At 34.5% G+C, this 21,998-nt stretch overlaps 1 protein-coding gene across 1 annotated transcript in view; it reads right to left on the reverse strand.

Moving 5' to 3' along the window:
* Positions 1 to 21,998, reverse strand: part of LOC150109613 (transcription initiation factor TFIID subunit 6-like) — a 98,336-nt gene that overhangs the window by 23,781 nt on the left and 52,557 nt on the right. Inside the window, exons 6-11 of the mRNA XM_090409210.1 lie at positions 20,084 to 20,149; positions 17,748 to 17,825; positions 17,495 to 17,596; positions 12,945 to 13,069; positions 9,092 to 9,350; positions 6,057 to 6,242 (exon numbers count right to left, since the gene is read on the reverse strand). Coding sequence (XP_090265336.1) covers positions 6,057 to 6,242; positions 9,092 to 9,350; positions 12,945 to 13,069; positions 17,495 to 17,596; positions 17,748 to 17,825; positions 20,084 to 20,149 — 816 coding nt within the window. The remainder of the gene's footprint in view (positions 1 to 6,056; positions 6,243 to 9,091; positions 9,351 to 12,944; positions 13,070 to 17,494; positions 17,597 to 17,747; positions 17,826 to 20,083; positions 20,150 to 21,998) is intronic.

The following is a 21,998-nucleotide window of genomic DNA, read 5'->3' on the forward strand; positions in this document are numbered from 1 at the left end:
CACCAACCTCCTTCAGTACCTATACTGAAGCCCGAAACAGATGCAAAAAAAAGTATCAATGATTCCAAAACATAATTTGAACGGGCAAAAAGCAGGAAGCTTGCAGCCTGTCCTAGTGGCAGCCATGTCTTTTGGTCTCTCGCCAAAGCAATTGGTCGCAACTTTTGCCCTACACTACTCCCCCCACTATCATACCCAAATGGCTCAATTGCAACATCACCCACAGAAAAAGCTAATCTCCTGGCTTCACACTTTGCCTCCAATGCGCGCATAACTGACAATGGCAAATGTCCCACAGAATACCAGATAACCAACCAGATAACATTCCAACTGCCCAACACACAATGCCCCGTATCCTTTTGCCAGAAAGAGATCATAAACCTGTTGTCAAAATTAGACACAAAAAAAAGCCCCTGGCCCTGATGGCATTCCTCCAGTTGCCCTGAAAGTCTGTGCAGCAGAACTGACTCCTATCCTATGCCGTCTATACACACACTCGCCTACTCCACCGGTATATATCCCAAAGTCTGGAAATTGGCCTATGTTCAACTATGTTCAACCCATTGAATATAGTTGAATGACAAATCGCTGCCATCTAACTACCGCCCTATCTCACTCACCTCAATCCTATCTCACTCACCTCAATCCTATCTAAAGTGATGGAGAAAACCATTACTTCTCAACTCCTACTCTACCTTGAAGGCACCCAGCTATTAAATGACCACCAGTATGGATTCCGTCGATGCCGATCAACAGGTGACCTGCTGTCATATATTACCCATCTCTGGACATATGCCATGGAAAAATCTGGCGAATCCCAAGTAGTCGCACTTGATATCTCTAAAGCCTTTGACTGCGTCTGGCACAAAGGCTTATTAAGCAAACTCCCATCATTTGGACTGTCTCAAGACTTCTGCAGATGGATTGCCAACTTCCTGTCTGGACGCACACTATGTGTGTGATGGTAGATGGCTCCCTATCTTCCCACTATCCAACAAATGCCGGGGTCCCACAAGGTTCAGTTCTCTCACCAACCCTTTCTTCTATACATCAATGACCTACTTCAGTTGACCTCCAACCCAATACACAGTTTTGCAGATGACAGCACATTGCACTCCTCCCTTACATTTGATAAACCTCATCCTGTACAACTCACTTCAACCCACAAAACATCAACCACAACTTCCCTTAACACAGACCTCCAAAACATCATCCGATGGGGCTCAGATAACCTCATCAACTTCAACCCTAGTAAAACCCAGTTCTGTCTTATTTCACAAAAAAAAGAACCTTTTTCCCCCAGTATTATTTTCGATAACACTCAAATTCCCAGACAAGATGAAATCTCTCTTCTCGGAATTACCATGACATCAGGCCTCTCCTGGCATAAACACATCACAACAATTGCATCCTCGGATTCCAAAAAACTAGGCTTTCTATTTCGCTCAAGACGCTACTTCACTTCAAAACAACTGTTAACCCTATACAAATTGCAAATCCGCCCAGCTATCGAATACTGTTCTCACATTTGGAGTGGGGCTTCTAAAAGCTCCCTCAAAATGCTTGACTCAATACAGAGGAGAGAGCAATTAGACTAATAAATGATCCATCTCTTAATGACTCACTCCCCCCCACTCTCACATAGAAGCTTAGTTTAATTTGTATATTCTACAAATATTTTCATGGAAAATGCTCATCTGAAACAACATCAATAATTCCCCCACTCTCTACTAAACCCATTGGAACACGTACAACCAACTCCCAACACCCCTTCGCAGTACACCTCGAAACCCACAGAACAAGTTTCTTTTTCTCCTCCTTCATCCCTGCTACTGCTGTACTGTGGAACAATCTTCCTCCTGATGTATTTTCCAAGGAATATAATATACGGGCTTTTAAATTGAATGTTAACAAGTTCCTCCTCTTCCATCCTGCTACCCATATACGGTACTAAAGTACTATAGGTTGAACAGCCAACCTCTCGTATATGGACCCAACATAAAAACTAATGACTTCTTTAAATTGATAAGTAAACAGTGCTAATGATATGCAAAAAAAAAAAAAAAAAAAAAAACATGGAAATTTTATGAATGGGTTTTGAAGAGCTTCATCATGGCAATTTAAAAGTACAAAATCTATAATGAGTCAAAATTTGGAGAGTACAGTTTAAAAATATAAAGGAAAAAAACATTTAACAAATACAGTAAATGATAGTTAAAATTGAACTTTTTTTTTATGTATGAATCAGATTTGATTACCTTATCAATATGCTGCCAGACCTGTAAAAATTCAAAATCATGTCATATTTCATAGAACACTACTAACCTGCCTTGGTGAAAAACATCAAATATATAACTTATAAAAAATAGTTTATCAACATTCACCTTAACTGTGGTCATAAGATATTCAACAAATTATATCAAAATTTCTAATACACTGTTTTCGGCAACATTTCAAAATTATTATTACTTTTTTTTTTTTTTTTAAATCTGTTCTGAAGAAAAATGATGTACTAACAACATGGAAGATAGCTACCCTAATTCTGATACATAAAAAAGGTGAGATAGAAAAATTTTAACGAACTAATGACCTATCAGTCTACTATCAATGGTCTACACAGTGTTTACAAAAGTCTTAGCTCATAAGCTTTGTGCGACTCTAGACCTAGCACAACCAAAAGAACAGGCAGGCCTTCGAAGGGGTTTTAGTACAATGGACTATATTCAAGTTGTACAACAGATTATTGAATGGTGTAATGAATATCAATTACCACTATGTCTTGGTTTTATTGACTATGAGAAAGCCTTTGATTCACTTAAAACTTGTGCAATACTTAAAGCATTACAAAACCAACAAGTGGAGGAGTCCTACATCAGAACCATCAAATCAGCATACACCAATGCCACAGCAGCAATTCATTTTAATGAAACATCGGAAGTGGCAATGAGCTGGGCATATTGCTCGAAGACAAGATCAGCGATGGACAAAAGAAGTACTAGATTGGATTCCACGACGCCGACCTAAATCACGATGGATTGATGATATCATCAGATTTGAAGGAGTGACATGGAAAAAAGAGAGCCATGGACAGAGAGTTTTGGAGTAATCTTGAAAAGGCCTTCATACAGCAGTGGATTGACAATGGCTGATGATGAATCTGTTCTGAACCAAAAATACAGATCTGATGATGAGCTGCTTTAGTTCTCCAACAGATATGACATGGCAGTAATCACATGCAGCACTAGTACACGATGATCTTTCTTTTTTTTTCTTTTTTCCCCAGGCTTTTTCTGCAACTGACTGCTTTTAAACACAAACGTGCTATTCTCCTCAACAATGACAATTATTTTGTCTCTATTTCAATTTCAATTTAATTCTGTTTGCGTTATTTAAAAAATAGCATTGAAACAAAGTGATTTTTGGTATTCAAAGATTTTTCAGTTTCTGAAGACGCTGTCCCTCACACTGGCTATGTCAGAACTGAATGTGAACATTGCAAAATTTGTATGTTATCAATATAATGTTGCTATTTTCAGAACAACTGGTTTGCTCAATCTTAAGCTTTTATAATTTACTATATTCTGGTTATTGAGAAAAATATCTACATTTTAAAATCTTTGCAATGCACAATTTTTAAAGTCAATTCATCTTAATTTGTAGACTTATAAAATAGTTTATCAGCATCCAGCTTAACTGTAGTCATAAGATATTCACAAATTATATCAAAATTTCTAATACATAGTGATATTTTTTTCCAGTAGTGGGTAGCTTCTCTGCTTATCAACATGCTGCAGGATTATAGACCCACATGTGTACCACAGTAAAAATTATTTATCATTCAGTATTTTGTCATATGCATCATGAGACATCATTAGCTTGAGAAGAGAAAAACAGTAAGGAATTTGAATAAAAGAAACAGCGAAGCACGTGTTATATTGGAATCTCTATATATACATTAGTTAAAAACTACTGGGTTGAAAATAAAATTAGATAATTTGAGCTTAAAAATTAAATCTAAGAATATAAATTTATTTAATACAGTTGAGGAAAACAATTTACCAAACTTTAGGAATGGTAAGACAGTCATCATGATTGAGGTTAGGTCAATGAAGTAAGGCTTCAGCACTTTCTTCGTGTAAGCATTCGTGTTTACTGTGTGTATATATATATATACACGGATTCTGTGCAATAGTTTTGTTTTTTCCCACTGGATTTTGTGGATAGTGTTTTCAATCCCATGTGGTGCTAGGCCAGATTTGATGAGCTGGATGTGGTCTTGATGTTGAGAGCTAAGTTTATTGACAGAACATCCTACTTTCTCCAAAAGACATAGTATTTCTTTTGGAGAAAGTAGGATGTCAGTAAATTAACATACTATTACTAATTAGTTGTGAGTTTCCTGACAGTGAATGAGTTTAAAGAGAGGCACAATAGGCTTTGTATAATTAGTATGGGTCTCCAACCATGAGTCTCCAGACTCCATGGAGACACCAAATAATAATAATTACCAGACATAAAGAAATGTTCTGGGAAAATTTGGAGAAAAAAGCAAAGCAAATGAAAATGGGAAATACCTGCTGGACTTCTGTTTAGGACATGGACTAGTTATTACTAGCACTATGTTCCAACATAAAAATGTGAACAAATTCACATGGAGAGAAGATGCAAGAAATAAGAAAAGTTTTGTTGACTATGCTATTGTTGATAGTGAGGTTTTCCTACTTGTTCAGGATACAAGAGTAGAAGATTTGAAATAGGAAGTGATCATTATTTAGTTTTGAGCAGGATAAAACGGAATAGCATATTGAAAAGAAGAGCATGTAAGAAAGTTTTAAAATAGATCAAAGTTGAGCAGATCTCAGAGATGAACTGCAGACTCAAATACACTAACATTATTCAAGAAAAAATGAAAGAGGTTGAACACAAGAACCAAACCTTAAATAAAACACTGACTGATTCAGCCACAGAAGCATGTGGCGAGGTTGTCTATAAGGATAGAAAAATCAGAACTCCATGGTGGACTCAGGAAGTTAAAAAGGCAGTCAAGGTAAAGAAGAAAGTTTATTGAAAGTTCCTGGCAAGTAAGTCAGCATGTGCTCATACAAAAAACAGAGAAAAATATAAGAAAGTGAAGCAATGTGTAAAACTAGTTTAAAAAAAAGTCATGGAAAGACTTTGGTAAGAACAGAAAAAATAAATATCAGAAAGGTGGCAAAATATTCTAGAGGCTATTGAAAAAGCTTAGAAATGGAAGAAAGAGTACTGTAAAAGGAATCAGAGATGATAATGATGACATGAAAATGGAAGATAAAGATATTCTAGATATCTGGAGTAGTCATTACTTTGAAAGACTGCTAAATGAAACAAGCAGTGTCAGCACTGTGGTAGAAAACATATCAATACTTGAAGTGGAGAACGCTATTAAAAATCTGAAATGTGGAAAGAGCTTTAGTTGATGAAATTCTACTAGAAATACTCAAATATGGAGGTATAAAATACCTCCATATTTGAGCATTGCATAATTCAGAAGGCCTGGTCAGAGGGTCGAATTCCAGATGATGGGAGAAATGCTTTCATACAACTCATCTATAAAAAAAGGGAATAAAACTGAATGTGAGAATTAGAGAGGAATTTCCCTAGTGAGCGTTCCTGGTAAGATTTATGCAAGTATACTTGAGAAATGACTAAAAAGGACCGTGGAAGGGAAGCTTGGATAAGACTACGATGGATTAAGGCCAAATAAAGGTTGTCAAAATCAGATTTTCACTTTAAGGCAAAGAGTTGAGAAATCTTGGGAATATAACATGGAGTTGTATTTTAAGTTTCATAGATCTGGAAAAGGCTTATGCCAAGGTGCTGTTCAAAATGCTATAGTTATATGGTGTAAATGGGACATTCACAAATGGGACTGTGCTTCATATCACATTCATTTCTAATTATACAATCTTTTATCAATGAATTATGAGTTTGCTATTATAAAAAGCTGAAGACATTTTCAATTATTAATTAATATACAGAAATGTTACAATTATTACTTGCATTTATTAAATCCTTACCTGTGTAACTGTAAAGGTAGCTCTTGTACTACCTATAGTTGCAGTAGCGGTCGTGGTAGTTAATTGCTGTCTGGATCTGATCACCTGATTATGAATCACTGACCCTAAAAATCCAAACTCGGTTTTGTATTCTTCTAAAATATCTGGGGGTTGCCTGCTTGATTTTAATATGGAAGCCACCACTCTCTAAAATTATATTTAAAAATTAGTAATTCCTCATGCATTTTTAAGATACGCAACTGATATAAAATAAACAGAGATAGAAAATGTTATAAGTAAAAACACAAATTTTACTATGTTTACAGTAACCTCTACCATGCTTCTTGATAGTTGGAAAAAATTCCTTTCTAAATTCTTTTTATCAGCTGGATCAAAAAAATTATAGGAGTTTACTGTACAATTGTTCTTCTTTGGTTTTGGTGATATCTGTAATGTTAATTATTGATAGCTGAGCAATGAAGATTATGCTTTAAGTACTCTGGTTTTGGAAGAAAAGAAAGTGGTCTGATTTTGTAGAGGTTGATACTTTTGTGTAATTTCTCAAATCTGTAGTACTGGACAGATGGAAAAGGGAATTATAAATATAGTAAGAAGCTCTCTTACTTTTTTATGGAATCAGTATAAAGAAAATGGCTTCAAGATGCTATCTTCCATAAATTTTTAATTTTGTGTGCATTAGCAATTATTCATTGATTTCACAGAATTTTTTCAAAATGCCACGAAAAGATTTGTGCAAAATTATTCATTAAAGTGCCTATTATTAGTTTCCAGAATATTTTGCCACCTTCCTAATATTTATTTTCCATGTTTTTACAAAAATCTTCCTGTGACTTTTGTTTAGCTAACTTTACACTGGTTTGCTTTCTTACCGTTTTCTCTGTATTCTCCAATGCACAAGCTGATTTACCTGAGGAACTTATGATAACCTTTCTTCTTTTCCTTTACTGTCTCTTTAAAATTGCTAAGACCACCATGAAGTTTCTATTTTTGAGGACAACTTCACCACATATCTCTCTCTCTGATTTCATACCAAAGTTATTACAGCAGTTATTCAGTTCTCTCAGGGAATCCTGCAGAGTTATACTGGATTAAATTAGAAATATAACATCGTATGCATAAAGAAAAGAGCTAAGATTAACATTGCCAATTTTGATATAAGATTTAATGCCACTTTCTTTCAGAATGTGATCCATACAGATGATAACAGTGGAGATAATGTGCATCCTTGTCTCACACCTGAGTTAACATGAAACCATCTTTTCATGTCACCTTTATCTCCTTTAAGCAGAAATCCAGGTAGGTACTTACCATTATTATCAGCTTAGCTCTTTTCTCCAAACTTTCCTAAAACATTTCTATATGTCTGGTAATCATTTCCTACTCTGCTGTTTAGGTGTATAAGAAGGACCAACCTTTTCTCTTTTCCATTGTGTCCACTGCCTTCTATGCTGGCTCAAAAAAATGTCTTCACCTCTTCCTTAGAAAAATCTCCCATGTGACAACAGACACAAATAAGTCTGATTGCCCAGTTCCCCATTCTGATATTTTCCCACATCACTCTACTTGATATTGCCTGTCATTCAAGAAGATTATCCTTGTATTTAGTGTTCCACACTTGTTTCATGTAGTTAAATTTAAAGATTGGATTATGATCTGATATATTAACTTCAAGATTACCTTTGACAAGAAATTATATTCTTGTTTTAATTCTATACCCAAGTGTAAGCAAACACCATGTATGAGGTATACCCACATCTAGTCTACCTGAATACAGAGGCTGCTGACAACAATTACCTCAGACTGGCTTGGACCTTTATTGAAGTACAATTAAGATGTAGTAGGTGCCTCTCGTGAAAAAGAGAGGCACCCTATCTATCTTCTAGCATAACTGCTCTACTCTCCCCAGAATCAAACCAAAGATGAACATTATTATTAAAATACCCTGGATTAGAGATAGATGTTGAAACCATTAGCCTCTATATATGAGTTGCCCAGTCCTGAAGTTACTTCAGGTGCAAAATATGTTTGCTTACACTTGGATAAAGGATTAAACCAAGAATATAATTTCTTGGCATCTTTAATTTATATTAAAATATTTCACTGGAAGTCAGACCCAGGAAGATTACTGAGATTAACTGTTAACTGTTCAGTAAAGATAGATTGATTAGATCTGTGGTCTAATCAATGAAATTTCTGGATTAAGGAATATTATTGAAGATTTGGCTCACTCATTGTGGGCTATTTAACTGAGTAATTTTTTTTTTCCTTATATAAAAAAAAAATAGACAAAACAAAAAACTACTTGTTTGATATGGCTTTTTGGATGTTTATCCTGAGATATTTGTTTTAGTCTACCAGTAGATGGTAGATGAAACGGGCTTGGAATATTACTGAGCCTTTGGCTTACCCATTTTGGGCATCTGGCTTCTATTACTTTCATAGAAAGACCACAAATTTCAAATAATGATGGGGGTAAAGCAGTTTGTAGTTGGAATAATGACCTATTTCATCAGATAGCAAAGGATTAATGGGATATACAAGGGAGATCTGGAAAGTTCTGATAAACATCTAGAACAAAAATTTTAAAGCAACTGATATAACCACAAGAAAGAACTTACAAGGATATATAAGAACATCATCTGCCTTCATAACTCTACTACTAATATGTTCTTTCTTGTGGTTATATCAGTTGTTTTAATATCATTTTGTTCTTAGCATTTATGAGAACTTGCCAGACCTCTTCCCTCATAAAAGGGTGAGAAAACTAAAATAAAGTTGACCATCACTATAAAAAGAAACAACAGCCTGAATCCTCCATTCATGGCACATTACAAATTTCAAAACCACATTACACTATTTATTAAGAGAATAACTGTATTGAGAGTTATTCCAAGTACAGCAGTAGTTCAATATAAATAGCATATTTGCAGAAGAGATGTGCAAAAATTAATTATTATATAAGAAAGCTTGAGTTCTAAATCTTGAGGAAATCAAATCCCATTTTTTTAATTAACAAGAAACACATGGACACTTACTCCAATCTGCTGTTTAATATGCTCAGCTGCACTCTTGTCTACACTACTCATAACTGGCCCCTCAAGACACTGATGCACCTTCTCACCAATTGCCTTCACTCTCGGAAATAAAAATGCTTTTACTACTTCTGGCCCTAATTCTGACAGTGCAGAGATAGCACCATACTGAGATGCTAATGGTACCTTTTCATGCTGAAAAGCTCGACTGCATACTCGAGTCACTCTTGTCTGGATATTATTTGTGCTTGTATTAAAGTTTCTGAAAGTACAAACAAAAATATATTCAGATGTCAAAAAGCTGCAGGATAAGCTATATTTCTCTGTAAAATTCACCTCATTTTAAGGATTTATTAGTAATAAAAAAAATGATTTAGGTATGCCAAACTTTCTTAAAGTGTATAACAACAGTGACAAAATTATTCAGCAGTATGTTGAATTCAGGGATTTTGAAATGCATATACACAAATGCCTGAAATATCAGAAATAAAGGAGAGGAGTTTTTGTCTTCAAGCATTGGTCAGCTCGATTTAGCCAAAAATTACTGGCATCAGCAAGATCTGGTTGTCAGAGAATGATGTAGTTACAGAGAGATAGAGAGAGAGAGAGAATGTAATGGATATTGTATTTTCAGAGGAAACAGGGTAGGAAGAGGGGTATTATTAATGATAGCTGAAGAACTTTAACCAATAAAAATAGAAGTTAAGAAAGACTGTAGATCTGAGGGGAAATGGTTCATTTGAGGTTGTCTGGTGTGAGATAAGAGTCAAACAGGACAAAATATATTGTTGGTTGCTGCTATAGACCTGGATGTCCAGAAGAAGACGTGGACAACATACATCAGCAGATTAGCACAATGAGCACAGGAAGAGCAAATTATCATGGAAGACTTCAACTATGATGATGTAGATTGGAATTATGTAGATTAGATTGAAAGGCAAGGGCACGTGGCAAAATGGAAATAGAATTTATACAGTTACTAAGGGATAACTCTATAAATCTCAAACAGCACATGATGGAACGGACCTGAGGTTTCAGAGTGTTGGATCTGATAATAGCATCAGAAGATCTACTTATACCTACAGTAGCAACTCTACCTCAAACCTCTCCTGTGGCTTGATGTCAGGGTAAGTCCAAGAAGAGAAATCTCATCTTATCTGGAAATTTGAGTGTTGTCAAAAATAATACTGGTTTTATTATAGATAGTGTGGGCCTTCAGCAATGAGACTTTTGACTTTATCGAGTACCTATAAATAGTAATCATAATAATACGTAAAAAGCCAAATGCTGAGAAAATAAGATATTAGTTACAGTTTAAAAGCAGCTAAAAGTTTAACAGTGCAGGAAATTCAAAGCCAATTCACACATTACCTTCAGTGTCCTACTTTAGGTAAAAAAAAAAAAAAATGGGTAAACCATTACTTAAATTAAGGGGATATTAAATCCCACATGGTTTTAAAACCGAATAAGAAACTCAAAGATTGGAATCAGAGAGTTTCTTGCCGAATATAGTAAACTATAAAGTATCGGCGACCACTGGCGTGAGCAAATGCAAGTGACACTAGCACGTAGTGCAATACCGGAAGACTTGCAGCAAAGTCGGTAAATTCTGATCGCTATTCTTAGGTATTTTCCATAATGTAAAAACACATTTCCTAGGAAATGTATGCTGTTATTACATTATGGTAGGGAGGTCACTACCCAGACCGGTTTCAGCCTTTTTTGAGGCTTCATCAGTGAGTAACTAAACCTAATACCAAAGTGTATAGCGAAAAGAACTTATATATATACTCTGCGATATGAGTTTCCAAACAGGTGCAACCATTAAGTTATTTAAGTATAAAGAGCTAATAAGCTTCATTTTGGCAATGAAAACATTACTTAAATTAAGGGGATATTAAATCCCACATAGTTTTAAAACCGAATAAGAAACTCAAAGATGTGGGATTTAATATCTACTTAATTTAAGTAATGTTTTCATTGCCGAAATGAAAAAAAAAAAAAAAAAAAAAAAAAAAAAAAATGGGTAAACCTTTTTTTTTTTTTTTTTTTTTTTTTAGAAGATGCCACTTTTTCAGATGATAGTACTTGACTTTCAATCAGAATTCAAATTTAGGTGCCTTACTCTACAGAGGTACCTAAATCTGAATTCTGATATAATTTGGATGAGTTGGTTAGTAAAAGACAGAGCAAAGCAATTTATAACCTCCAATCTACATTCTATCCAATATCAATATATTCAAGAAATGCTATTCATAACTTCAATGTGCTCAAGATTTACAACTAAATATATTTAGCTGTAAATCTTGACATTTAAGTGACCCCACTAAATATAATTTAGCAGGGTCGCTTAAGGATCAAAGCTAGATAACTGGGAGAAGACATCCACATCACCTTTAACGAATGTACACACCCTGAATGAATACCCTGTTATTTGGTATCATCTGGGTACTGAATGAACAATGATGGGGGTGGTAGTTTGGGAATTAGCTGACCAAATTGTATTCTCTATTGGCACTTAAACTAGAATACATATGCTGATACAACATGATGAGATTTATTTCTGGCTGTGATGACATTGCCCAGTTCAATAAGGCTCTTGCTGTTTTCATCAGGGAACCAGGGCAGTGAAATGTCAGCTATGAACAAACCAATATCAGAAGAATTGCAGATATGAATCATTAGCATAAGGAGTATTAAAGTAAAGGAAGTCGAACGTGCAGAAACCACATTCGACTTCCTTTATGTCAGTAATGCTAATTATGTACACGTGGTACTAAAAAAGTACCACATGTACATAATTAGCATTACTGACAAAAACACAAAAAGTAACAAAAAAAGATCTTACTAAGTAAATACAAGATGTTATATATATTAGCAATAACGATCAAGGAATTGCAATAGCATTCAATACCAAATATGGAGATAATTTCTTGGATGGAAAGCAATTTCAATTAGTTATGTGGGCAAACTTCAACAATAGAGAAATGGACTATAAAACTTATTTGTACCTGTAGTCCCACAGAAGGTTCTCCTAAGGAAGAAGTGAAGGAGTTTTTTTGAGTCATTAGAGCAGGTAGCTGACATAAAGAAAATGAAAAACATGGTCCTTGTTGGAGATCTAAATAGCAGAGTAGGAAATGAATCCAACGAGTCATACAGAAAGGTTTTGGGAAAATCTGGAAAAAAAAAAAAAAGGCAAAGCTAATAATAACGGTATGTTTCTGCTGAATTTCTGCTCAGGATAATGGAAATCCTTTTTTAAAAAGACAATCATGCTGTTTATGCTACTTTGGAGCCACCAATAAAAAATAAGTCATCATCATCAAATTCCTGCCATGTACCCTCATCTGTACAGGATAAGATAGTACATGAAAAATTTACATCATTACTAATTTCCTATCTACAATTTTCCTCCAAATCAGTCTGTTACTTACCAAGACGCCAACATTATCAGATCTTATATCTCTATCGTCTAAGGCACTTTGTACCGTATCAATCCACCTATATCTTGGTCTTCCTCTGGGTCGTTTTCCTGCCAAACTGGCAGAGAACACTTGTTTTGCTAATCTTTCCTCTCCCATTCTATTTAAGTGACCATACCATCTGAGATTAGCTCTGCTAACGCATTCCTGGATGCTGACAATGTCAAGTTCTTTCCTAATATCCTCATTTTTAATATGATATTGCCATTGATGCCATCTGTTCACGCCTCTAATCTTTCTCAGGACTCTCATATCTGCGGTCTCTAAAGTACAAGTGCGGCCACTTGTACTTTAAGATTGATTATCTACTCAAAATATTTGTTCAAAACGAATGTAAAATTTACTAAAATGATGATGAAGAAAATACTTACTTGCATATCTGAGCCAAGAGGCGAGAAGCAAAATCTCTGAGTGCCCAGTGGTTATCAACATCTGGTCTTGTACAGAGCTGTCTGCTAACAATGCAGGATGTTACTGCAGGAATGATATCTTGAAGCTACATGATATATGTACTATTTAGAAATATATTATATGAGTAAAGAAAACTCTCCCACCCCCTTTGCCCCACCACATCATACATGCAGGTGACAATAAGTTTGTAAAGGAATGTATATGGAATGATTCATTTATTCAGTGTTCAATGCATGAATATTTTGATATGTTATCATCTTGATTTTTGAATAAATATTCAGAAATCAAAATGATGATATAAAAAAACAGAATAAATCTTATAACACAAAAGGACTGAGGATAAAAAGAAAACTGACTGTGTTTCACATGATGATCTGGGCTGCATATTGTCCATTAAAACCTAATTTTGTCATCATCAAATTCCTGACATGTACCCTCAAGGGGGTGTACAGGAGATGATAGTACTACATGAAACTTACATTGTTAATAACATCCTATCTACAATTTTCCTCCAAATCAATCTGTTACCTGTCCAGACTCCAACATTATCAGATCTAATATTTCTATCTTCTAAGGCACTTTTTACTGTATCAACCCACCTATATCTTGGTCTTCCTCTGGGTTTTTTTTCCTGCCAAACTGGCACAGAACGCCTACTTTGCTAATCTTTCCTCTTCCATTCTGTTTAAGTGATCACAGAACCTGAGATTAGATCTACTAACACGTTCCCAGATGCTAACGATGACAAGTTCTTCCCTAATATCCTCATTCTTAATATGATATTGCCATTGATGCCATCTTTTCATGCCCCTAATCTTTCTCAGGACTCTCATACCTGTGGTCTCTAGTCTATAGTCAAGTGTTTTATTTCTAACCCAGCTCTTAGATCTATAAATTAAAATTAGTTTGAACATGTCTTGTATACAGTTAATTTAGTGTTGTGACAAATTTCTCTCTTATTTCATATAAATTTATTCTATTGACTTCCTACCATACCAGCTTTGTTGATTCTGTTGTCTATTTCCCATCTTCATTAAAAATCACGTCTAAGTAGCTGAACTGTTTTACTTGTTCTATAGGTCCTCCATGCATAATGCAGTTGATATTTTCAATGCTTTTGCCTATTTTCATTGTTTTTGTCTTGTTATTGATGACCTTCATACCATATCTATTACAATAGTTATTCAATTTAGTCATGGAATCTTGAAGACTTGTTGGGATTTATTTAGAACTATAACATCATCGCATAAAGCAAAGATCTCAGATGAACATCTCCAATTTTGATATCAGGTTTAATATCTATTACAACAGTTATTCAATTTCGTCATGAAATCTTATCACTTTACCTCATAATGCGATCCATATAGATAATGAATAGCAGAGGGGATAATGTACATCCTTCTGACACGAGATTTAACATTAAACCATCTTCCTGTACTTCCTTCAATTCTAACTGCTGACTTACAGCTCAAATAAAGATTAAGTATTGCTTGATATAATGCCCCACTGACACCATACAACTGTAGTGTTTGAATAGCTTCTCTCTTGGAAACTTATCATATGCCTTTTCCAGATCTACAAAATTTAAATACAGATCTTTGTTATAGTCCATGATTTCTCAACTATTTGTTGTAAAGTGAAAATCTGATCCTGACAGCCTCTATTTGGCCTGAATCCAGCTTGTTCTTCACCAAGCTTCCCTTCCACAATCCTTCTCAACTGATTCTCAAGTATACTTGCATAATTCTTACCAGGAACACTCAGTAGAAAAATACCTCTGTAATTCTCACATTTAGTTTTATTTCCCATTTTATATATTGGTACTATGAGAATTCTACTTCAATCATCTGGAATTCATCTCTCTGTTCAAGACTTCTAAACTTTGCAGTGCAGCCAGTGTAAGACTTGCATACCTCTGTACTTGAGCATCATCTGGTCGAATATCATCTACTCTAACTGCCTTTCCACATTTCAGACGTTTGATGGCCTTTTCTACTTCAATGTATGGATATGTATTCCTGATTGCCTGTCTGTTGAATGTTTTTTACCACTTCGCTGTCACTGATTGTTTCATTTAGCAATTTTGCGAAGCAATTACTCAATACTTCAAGGATATCGTTTTCTCCAGTTTTGATGTCACCGTTATCATCTCTAATTCCTTTTACAGCACTCTTTCCTCCATTCCTAAGCTTCTTCAACAACTTCCAGAATATTTTCCCACCTTCTTGATATTTATTTTCTATATTCTTGCCAAAGTCCTCCCATGACTTTTGTTTAGCTACTTTTACACAGTGTTTAGCTTTCTTACATTTATTTCTGTATTCTCTAAGAGCACAAGCTGGCTTATTTGCCAGGAACGTTTGATAAGCTTTCTTCTTTTCCTTCACTGCCTTTTTAACTTCCTGTGTTCACCATGGAGTTCTAATTTTTCTATCCTTGCAGGCAACCTCACAACATGCCTCTCCAGCTGAATCAATCAATGTTTTCTTCAGGGCTTGCCACTAAGTCTCCAAGGTCTGGTTCCTGTTCTCAAATTCTCATTTTTTCTCGAATGTTTGTGTATTTTAGTCTACAGTTGACATCTGAGAGCTGCTCAACTTTCTTACATTTTCTTCTTTTCAATATGAAATTCAATTTTATCCTGCTCAAGACTAAATGGTGATCACTTCCAATTTCAAATCCTCTGTACAGTCTAGCATCCTACACCAGTATGTAAACATCTCTATCAACAATAATATAGTCCATGAGATTTTTCTTATTCCTTGCCTCTTCTCTCCATGTGAAATTTTTGCACTTGTTTATGTTGGAACATTGTATTAGTAATAACCAGTCCATGTCCTGAGCAGAAATCCAACAGGTATTTGCCATTATTATTAGCTTTGCTCTTTTCTCCAAATTTTCCCCAAATATTTTTGTATGTCTAACAATCATTTCCAACTCTGCTATTTAGGTCCCCAACAAGGCCCAACTTTTCATTTTCCATTGTGTCAGCTGCATTCTCTAAAGCCTAAAAAAATTCCTTTACAATTTCCCATTCTGATATTTGCCCATATCACTCTACTTGATACTGCCATTCAAGAAGATTATCTTTGTATTTAGTGTTGATCACTAAATCTACTCCTTTCACTGATTGTTATTGTCTGAATATAGAATTTTTTCCCCCTTGTAGAACTATCCCTTCCCCTCTAGGCAATAGTGATCTCCTTTCATGTCTAGTGACATTGCAATGCAGATATAATTGTTGCTATTGTGCTGGGAAAATTAAGATGGAAATACATACATCTGTGTTCAGAAAAATGAACATATCAGGATGTGGATTGTAACATACATCATATGCTAGTAAATTCAGTTTGTTATGTTATATTTGTTATGTTATGTTATATTTGCAATAGTGAATTAAAAATAGGATTAGGTGTATGGGAGTTTTCCATAGTTCAGTGTAATGGCATTTGCTATAATCCACATCTACTGTATACATTGAGGAATAGAGGTGTATATTACACATGTATTATACATGTTGAGGTAACTTTTCTTAATAATTTTATAACATTTTTTGGGTGGGTGGATGTAGTGGAATTCCTGTCTTTTAATCAGTAAGTAGTATTTTGTCTTTTAACAGGGTCTGCATTTATTTATTTATTTTATTTTTTGTTATAATCATTAGAATAAATAATAACATCTGTATTTCCCTTATCTGGTCTCATTTCGACTAAAGGTCAGTTAGCCAGTCTCATATAGAAGTAGAGGGTTTTTTCACCTAGAAAATCGGGTTTTTCGTCCCTCAAAAACAAACAAACTGGTGCGTGAACACACACACACGTATCTACTGCCATAAAATACATACTTAATACCTCACTAGGAGAGCTCAACCAGTCCTAAGGGACGGTGGAGGAATGGGAGGGGAACCCCCATATGAATAAAGAAATAAATCTGCCCTTAATGTAGACACTTATTTTTTTTTTTGGACTAACAGCACTTCATTCCTGTGCTACCATTGCTTTTGGAAGGTTTGGTCATAGTCTTGACTACTAGATACTACATGGTATAGTTCGCCGACAGATTCGAGACCCTTCGACACTTCTGCGCATGTCAACAGGAGGAGAATCCATTCCGATAATAGGGTAATCAATCCGTATTGTGGGATGAGTTGTTTATTATTACACGTCGGAAAATTAACTTCTCTTTTATGATCATTGTAGTTAACTATGTTGTTTGCATAACAGTTGGAAAATTTTACCTATAAACACGTAATTTCGCGTGTTGGCGACCAATTGGTACGTCCTTCATTTCTTTCTCCCCTTCAGTATGAATCGACTATTCTTGGCAAGAAGCCAAGGAGAGACCTACAAACTGTGGGCAAACTATACAACATTTTAAAAGTACAGTCTAGAAAGTGATGGAATAACATGCTTTAACAATATAATTTATTTTTGAAAACTACAGTGTAAAAACTGCAGCTGAAACAGTTCTTATAAAATTAATGAATTTTCAATTTATATAAAATACTTACATATTTCTCCAAATACAGTGTTTGGTTGTCTAACAGTGCTTTAACCATTCGCATCAAATAGATTAAGAGAGCAAGGTTATTTTGTGGAATATTCACTTTTACCTACAGGTCAAGAGAGAAAGAGATAGATTATAGCAAGTAGATCAAAATAAGAATGTAATTTTTAGAAAAAACTCAAACAGCTACAAAGAAAATCACCATTTAAGTGTCTTACATTAGCCAATATGAAAAATGTAGCTTTTCTTTTACTTACACCTTCAAGTATGAAAGTACATAATGGAGGAAGCATCTGATGTAATCCAGGATCAGAAGACAAACTTTGTAATGCCTCCTGAAAATAAAATAAAAAAAAAAAAAAACATTTAAAAATTAAATTAAATAACATTGTCCATTTTGATCAGACAGCTACAATTAATGAACTTTTCCACAATCGCCTCATCAAATTCTTAATACAAATCCTCATAGATAGAGTTACATAACATGAAGTGTTGTGTTTTTTTTTTTTTTTTTTTTTTTTTTTTTTTTTTTTTTTTGTGGGTAGAATGACCTACCAACTCCTTGAGTGTAGCAGTTGGTTTCTTAGCTAAATGATAATTGGGACCTGTTGATTCCTTCAACTATCTGTCATAGCAGCGTGTTTGTTTTGTGTATTTTAGGCAGACCATAAATTCTGGGAGCATGAGCATAATGCAGTAATAATAGCTCTTTAATTGTTTCCTCTGGTCATGTGATCACTGACTTGATTAATTCTGTTGTTTTCTTTTTGAAGCGGTTTGTAGGTGTTGAAAAATGAACAGATACCAGTTCATTTTTCAAGGTATGCTATCCAATCAAGAACGACAATAATCGACGGTAAATTTAATCAATCTGATTAATTGTTGTACCATCTGGGGATATCCATGTCCTTTTATGGATGTCTTTATGACATCTAGAGAATATAACCATATTTTTACTTATAACAAATTCTATCGATTTCTCTCCATTAGCATTAGAGTGGGTACATATACTATGTTTTCCAATTGTTGATTTATACATATCTTCCTATGTATAAATCCAACCTTAGTAATGAAATCTCCAATAATTATTTTTATGTTATTACAGACTGCCAAATCATACTGTCTATCCATTTTACAGAAGAAAAAAAAAATCCCTTTTAACAAACTACTTTTTTTATGTTGGTGCATAAGCCTTTATAATCCATAAATTAAAACAAAATTGTTCTGATTCTTATGGTGCATAATCTTTCATTTGTAAGTTCACATGCACTACTGGAGTTAATATTCCCAAGTCCACAGTTGGCGATGTGCTGAAGTTAACCGTGACCCAAGATATGATCAATTAGGATTAAAATACTAACTGATAGGAGCCAACACTATACTGGGGATATCCAATGAGAAGAGTAACTTCTTCATTGCAATATCAGACTTTACACAATGTGATTAAAGACGCAAATAGAAATTCCATAATTTGAACTGCAGAGTAATGGAAATCAGTTCTGTGGAATGACCAGTCATGCTGTGTGCTCTTTCAGTCTAATAGGCATGGTTGGGTAGAGAAGATGGAGGAGAATGCTTGTTATTTGAGTGTGATCCCAACAATGAAACTGGAGGTGGTAGTGCAGTGATGTGGATTGCTGCTCATAGGATTAAGCCTAGTGGTTATAATACATGGACTTCTTGGTTTACACTGGTGTTTTCAACAAATGGATACATCCATGTTGTAGCAATTTTATTAACACCTGACATGATAACACTATGTCATAATGCAATGACTGTAAACAGTTTGAAGAGAATAACACTGGAACATTGCAGTGGCTAGCACAAAACCTTGAACACCAAATGAAAATCTTTGGGAAGAACTGGAATTTGGACATTTGGAATTTCAAGAGAATCAGTGAAATTTAATGTGCTTTAACCCCCAACTGGCCATGACATCTATAGACATCCAGCTAAATCTGGATGCGATTCTGTAACCTATTGAATAACATGGATAAGAAGTGTAATTTGGTCTCACTATTTCATCCACCTCATCCAGTAGAGAGCTTAAAGAAGGAGTGAAACAATACCAAAAACTTTCTACCACAAATTACTAAAAAGTCTTTCATGATGCACCAACAGTTTTATTATATACAAGAGAAGTGACAAATGCAACACATTATTAATATATCAATGATGATAAGGTTTATCTGCACACACACAAACTCTGGAAGGATAGTGCATACCATTTCATAATATAAACCAGGGTGATCAGAGCCATCATACAGTTTGAGGCATGACTGTAAAATGGATTTGCAAAAATGTATGAAAAATTAATGAAACAACTTCTTGCCCATTATTACCATTAACAGGTAAAATTAAAACTTCATAATTTTAATACGTCAACTCCCATTATAGCAAACTCATAGAGATGGCAGGAATAATTTGTTCTAGTGGATAGTTTGCCAAAGTGAATTTCCCTATGAATGGCATCCCCATGCTTTCCAATCCTTTATTAAAGTAAGCAAGTTAGTTATAACAGTGTGCACTTATACCAAGAATCAAATGTAAGTCAATTGTAATCACTCCAAATCATAATGAAAAATAAACTTACAACTCTTCTGGGTTCATCCGAGCCAACACATGCTTCTGTAATTTCCTTGTAATATAATTGTTGTTCCTGAAATAAATAGATAAACCATAAGAATGCAAAATATAAAACATGTATGACATCTTATTAATTGGCAAAATGATTATTACAAAAATCTACTTTTCTGTGCAATTTTTTTACCTCCTCAGCTTTTCTTTTAATTTCTTTAAAGTGCATTACACAGACATTACAACTACTAACAAGGAGTAAGATTCCCATAAATAATGGCCAGTGAGTGAATGATAAAAAAACAACATCAAAAATATGATTACAGTTGAATCACTCCAGCAAACTTGTAGGGATCACAGGAATAGTTTATTATGGTGGAAAGTTTAATACAGCGAATTTTTTTCTTTCAGTATAGGTTCTGAACTTGAGATCTTTGTCACTACACCAAAGTCTCTTATCTCCTCAACTTTCTCAAAAATTTCCCTCCCAAGTGTATCCCTTGCATGCCATTGATGCCTTCCAAATTTCAGACCCTTACACTTTACAACAGTAAATTGACTCCTATGACAGTGACTTGAAGTGACAGTGAATTTCTCCTATAAGGCTACATGTGATTCCTCATTACTCTCCTCAATTTTGCAATATCTGCAAACACTTGTTTGTCACGAGTTAAACCTATCCCAATTAGTGTTGCCAAATGAAAATGACTAAAAATAGCTAAATCTTTAAAAAAAAGAGCTAAAAAGGAGTTAAAAATAAAAATTTGAAGCTAAAATTTTAAAAGTAGTAGCTGATACTTTTAAGTTACTTACTTTATTCAAGTTGAAATGATACCTGCATATAAGTGGCTAAATACATCTTCCATGTGGTCTTTGCTTAATTCACATTTTCAGCTTTATTATATGTGGACATCATTCCAATATTACTCAGTGTAGATGCTGGTAAATGATAGTCTGTACAGCACTTGCTTTGCCTGAAGCCATACTCGATTGACAAAATAGTGTCAGCATTGGCAATTCCATCTTGTTTCTTAATTTAGTTTTAACTACATTCATGGAACTAAAAATTCATTCAATTTCCGCAATAGAATTTGGCAGTATTAATAAATTTATTGCACACTGAGCAATTTCTTTAAATGGATTCATTCCAGATGCATCTTTATATTCTCGTCCAGAATAGCTCAGTGTTTTCTATATTTGTCCATTTATTTAAGTGGATAGTATTGTACTGTATTCAGCAGCAGCAGCAACAACATCTTTTTCAGTTTTCAGCATTATTTTTAAGATGGGAGTAACAGGTTCTTTTATATGTTTTATGGTACTGTCAACAGAAAAAGAAGACATCATTCTTAAATGATTCAAGTTTTCAGGCAACCTTTGCTTAAGCTGTTTGAAGAGACCAAGAAGAAACTGTCTTGCTCTACTTCTAAGATTTCGCTCATCATTTTGTGTTATTTTCTTTTGTATCATCAACTCTGAAATTTTTCTTTCAAATCTGTAACCAAGATTTGGATTGAGATCCAAATAGTCATCAATCTCTGACTCTAGAGGGTCGACTGTGGATGATGGTAGCACTAACATATTAGCAATAGAGCGAATCAAACGAGAAAGTTCTTCAAATAATCTCATCTTATCTGCACTGTTAGATTCAAAAATTTTGTTAACTTGCTAAACTAGAGTAGGATGCAAAAATAAAAGATACAACAGATTCCATTCATCTTTGTACATCTCCCACAAAATTTGAGCTTTGTAACATTTCTCAGTCACACTCACGACTTTGAAGTGAGTTTTTAATTCCAACCACTGGCTGAGAATTCTGTCTACTGCAGGTTCAATGGAGAGCCACCTTGTGGAACAATTGCTTACAATTTTCAGAAGAGCATCATTTTCGTTGATAGTTTGATACAGCTCTTTGTATGCTGCTTGTCTTG

The sequence above is a fragment of the Typopeltis vanoorti genome, chromosome 2 (genome assembly GCF_054136105.1).
Source record: "Typopeltis vanoorti isolate ZY-2024b chromosome 2, IOZ_Tvanoo_1.0, whole genome shotgun sequence".
In the NCBI taxonomy this organism is placed as follows: Eukaryota; Metazoa; Arthropoda; class Arachnida; order Uropygi; family Thelyphonidae; genus Typopeltis; species Typopeltis vanoorti.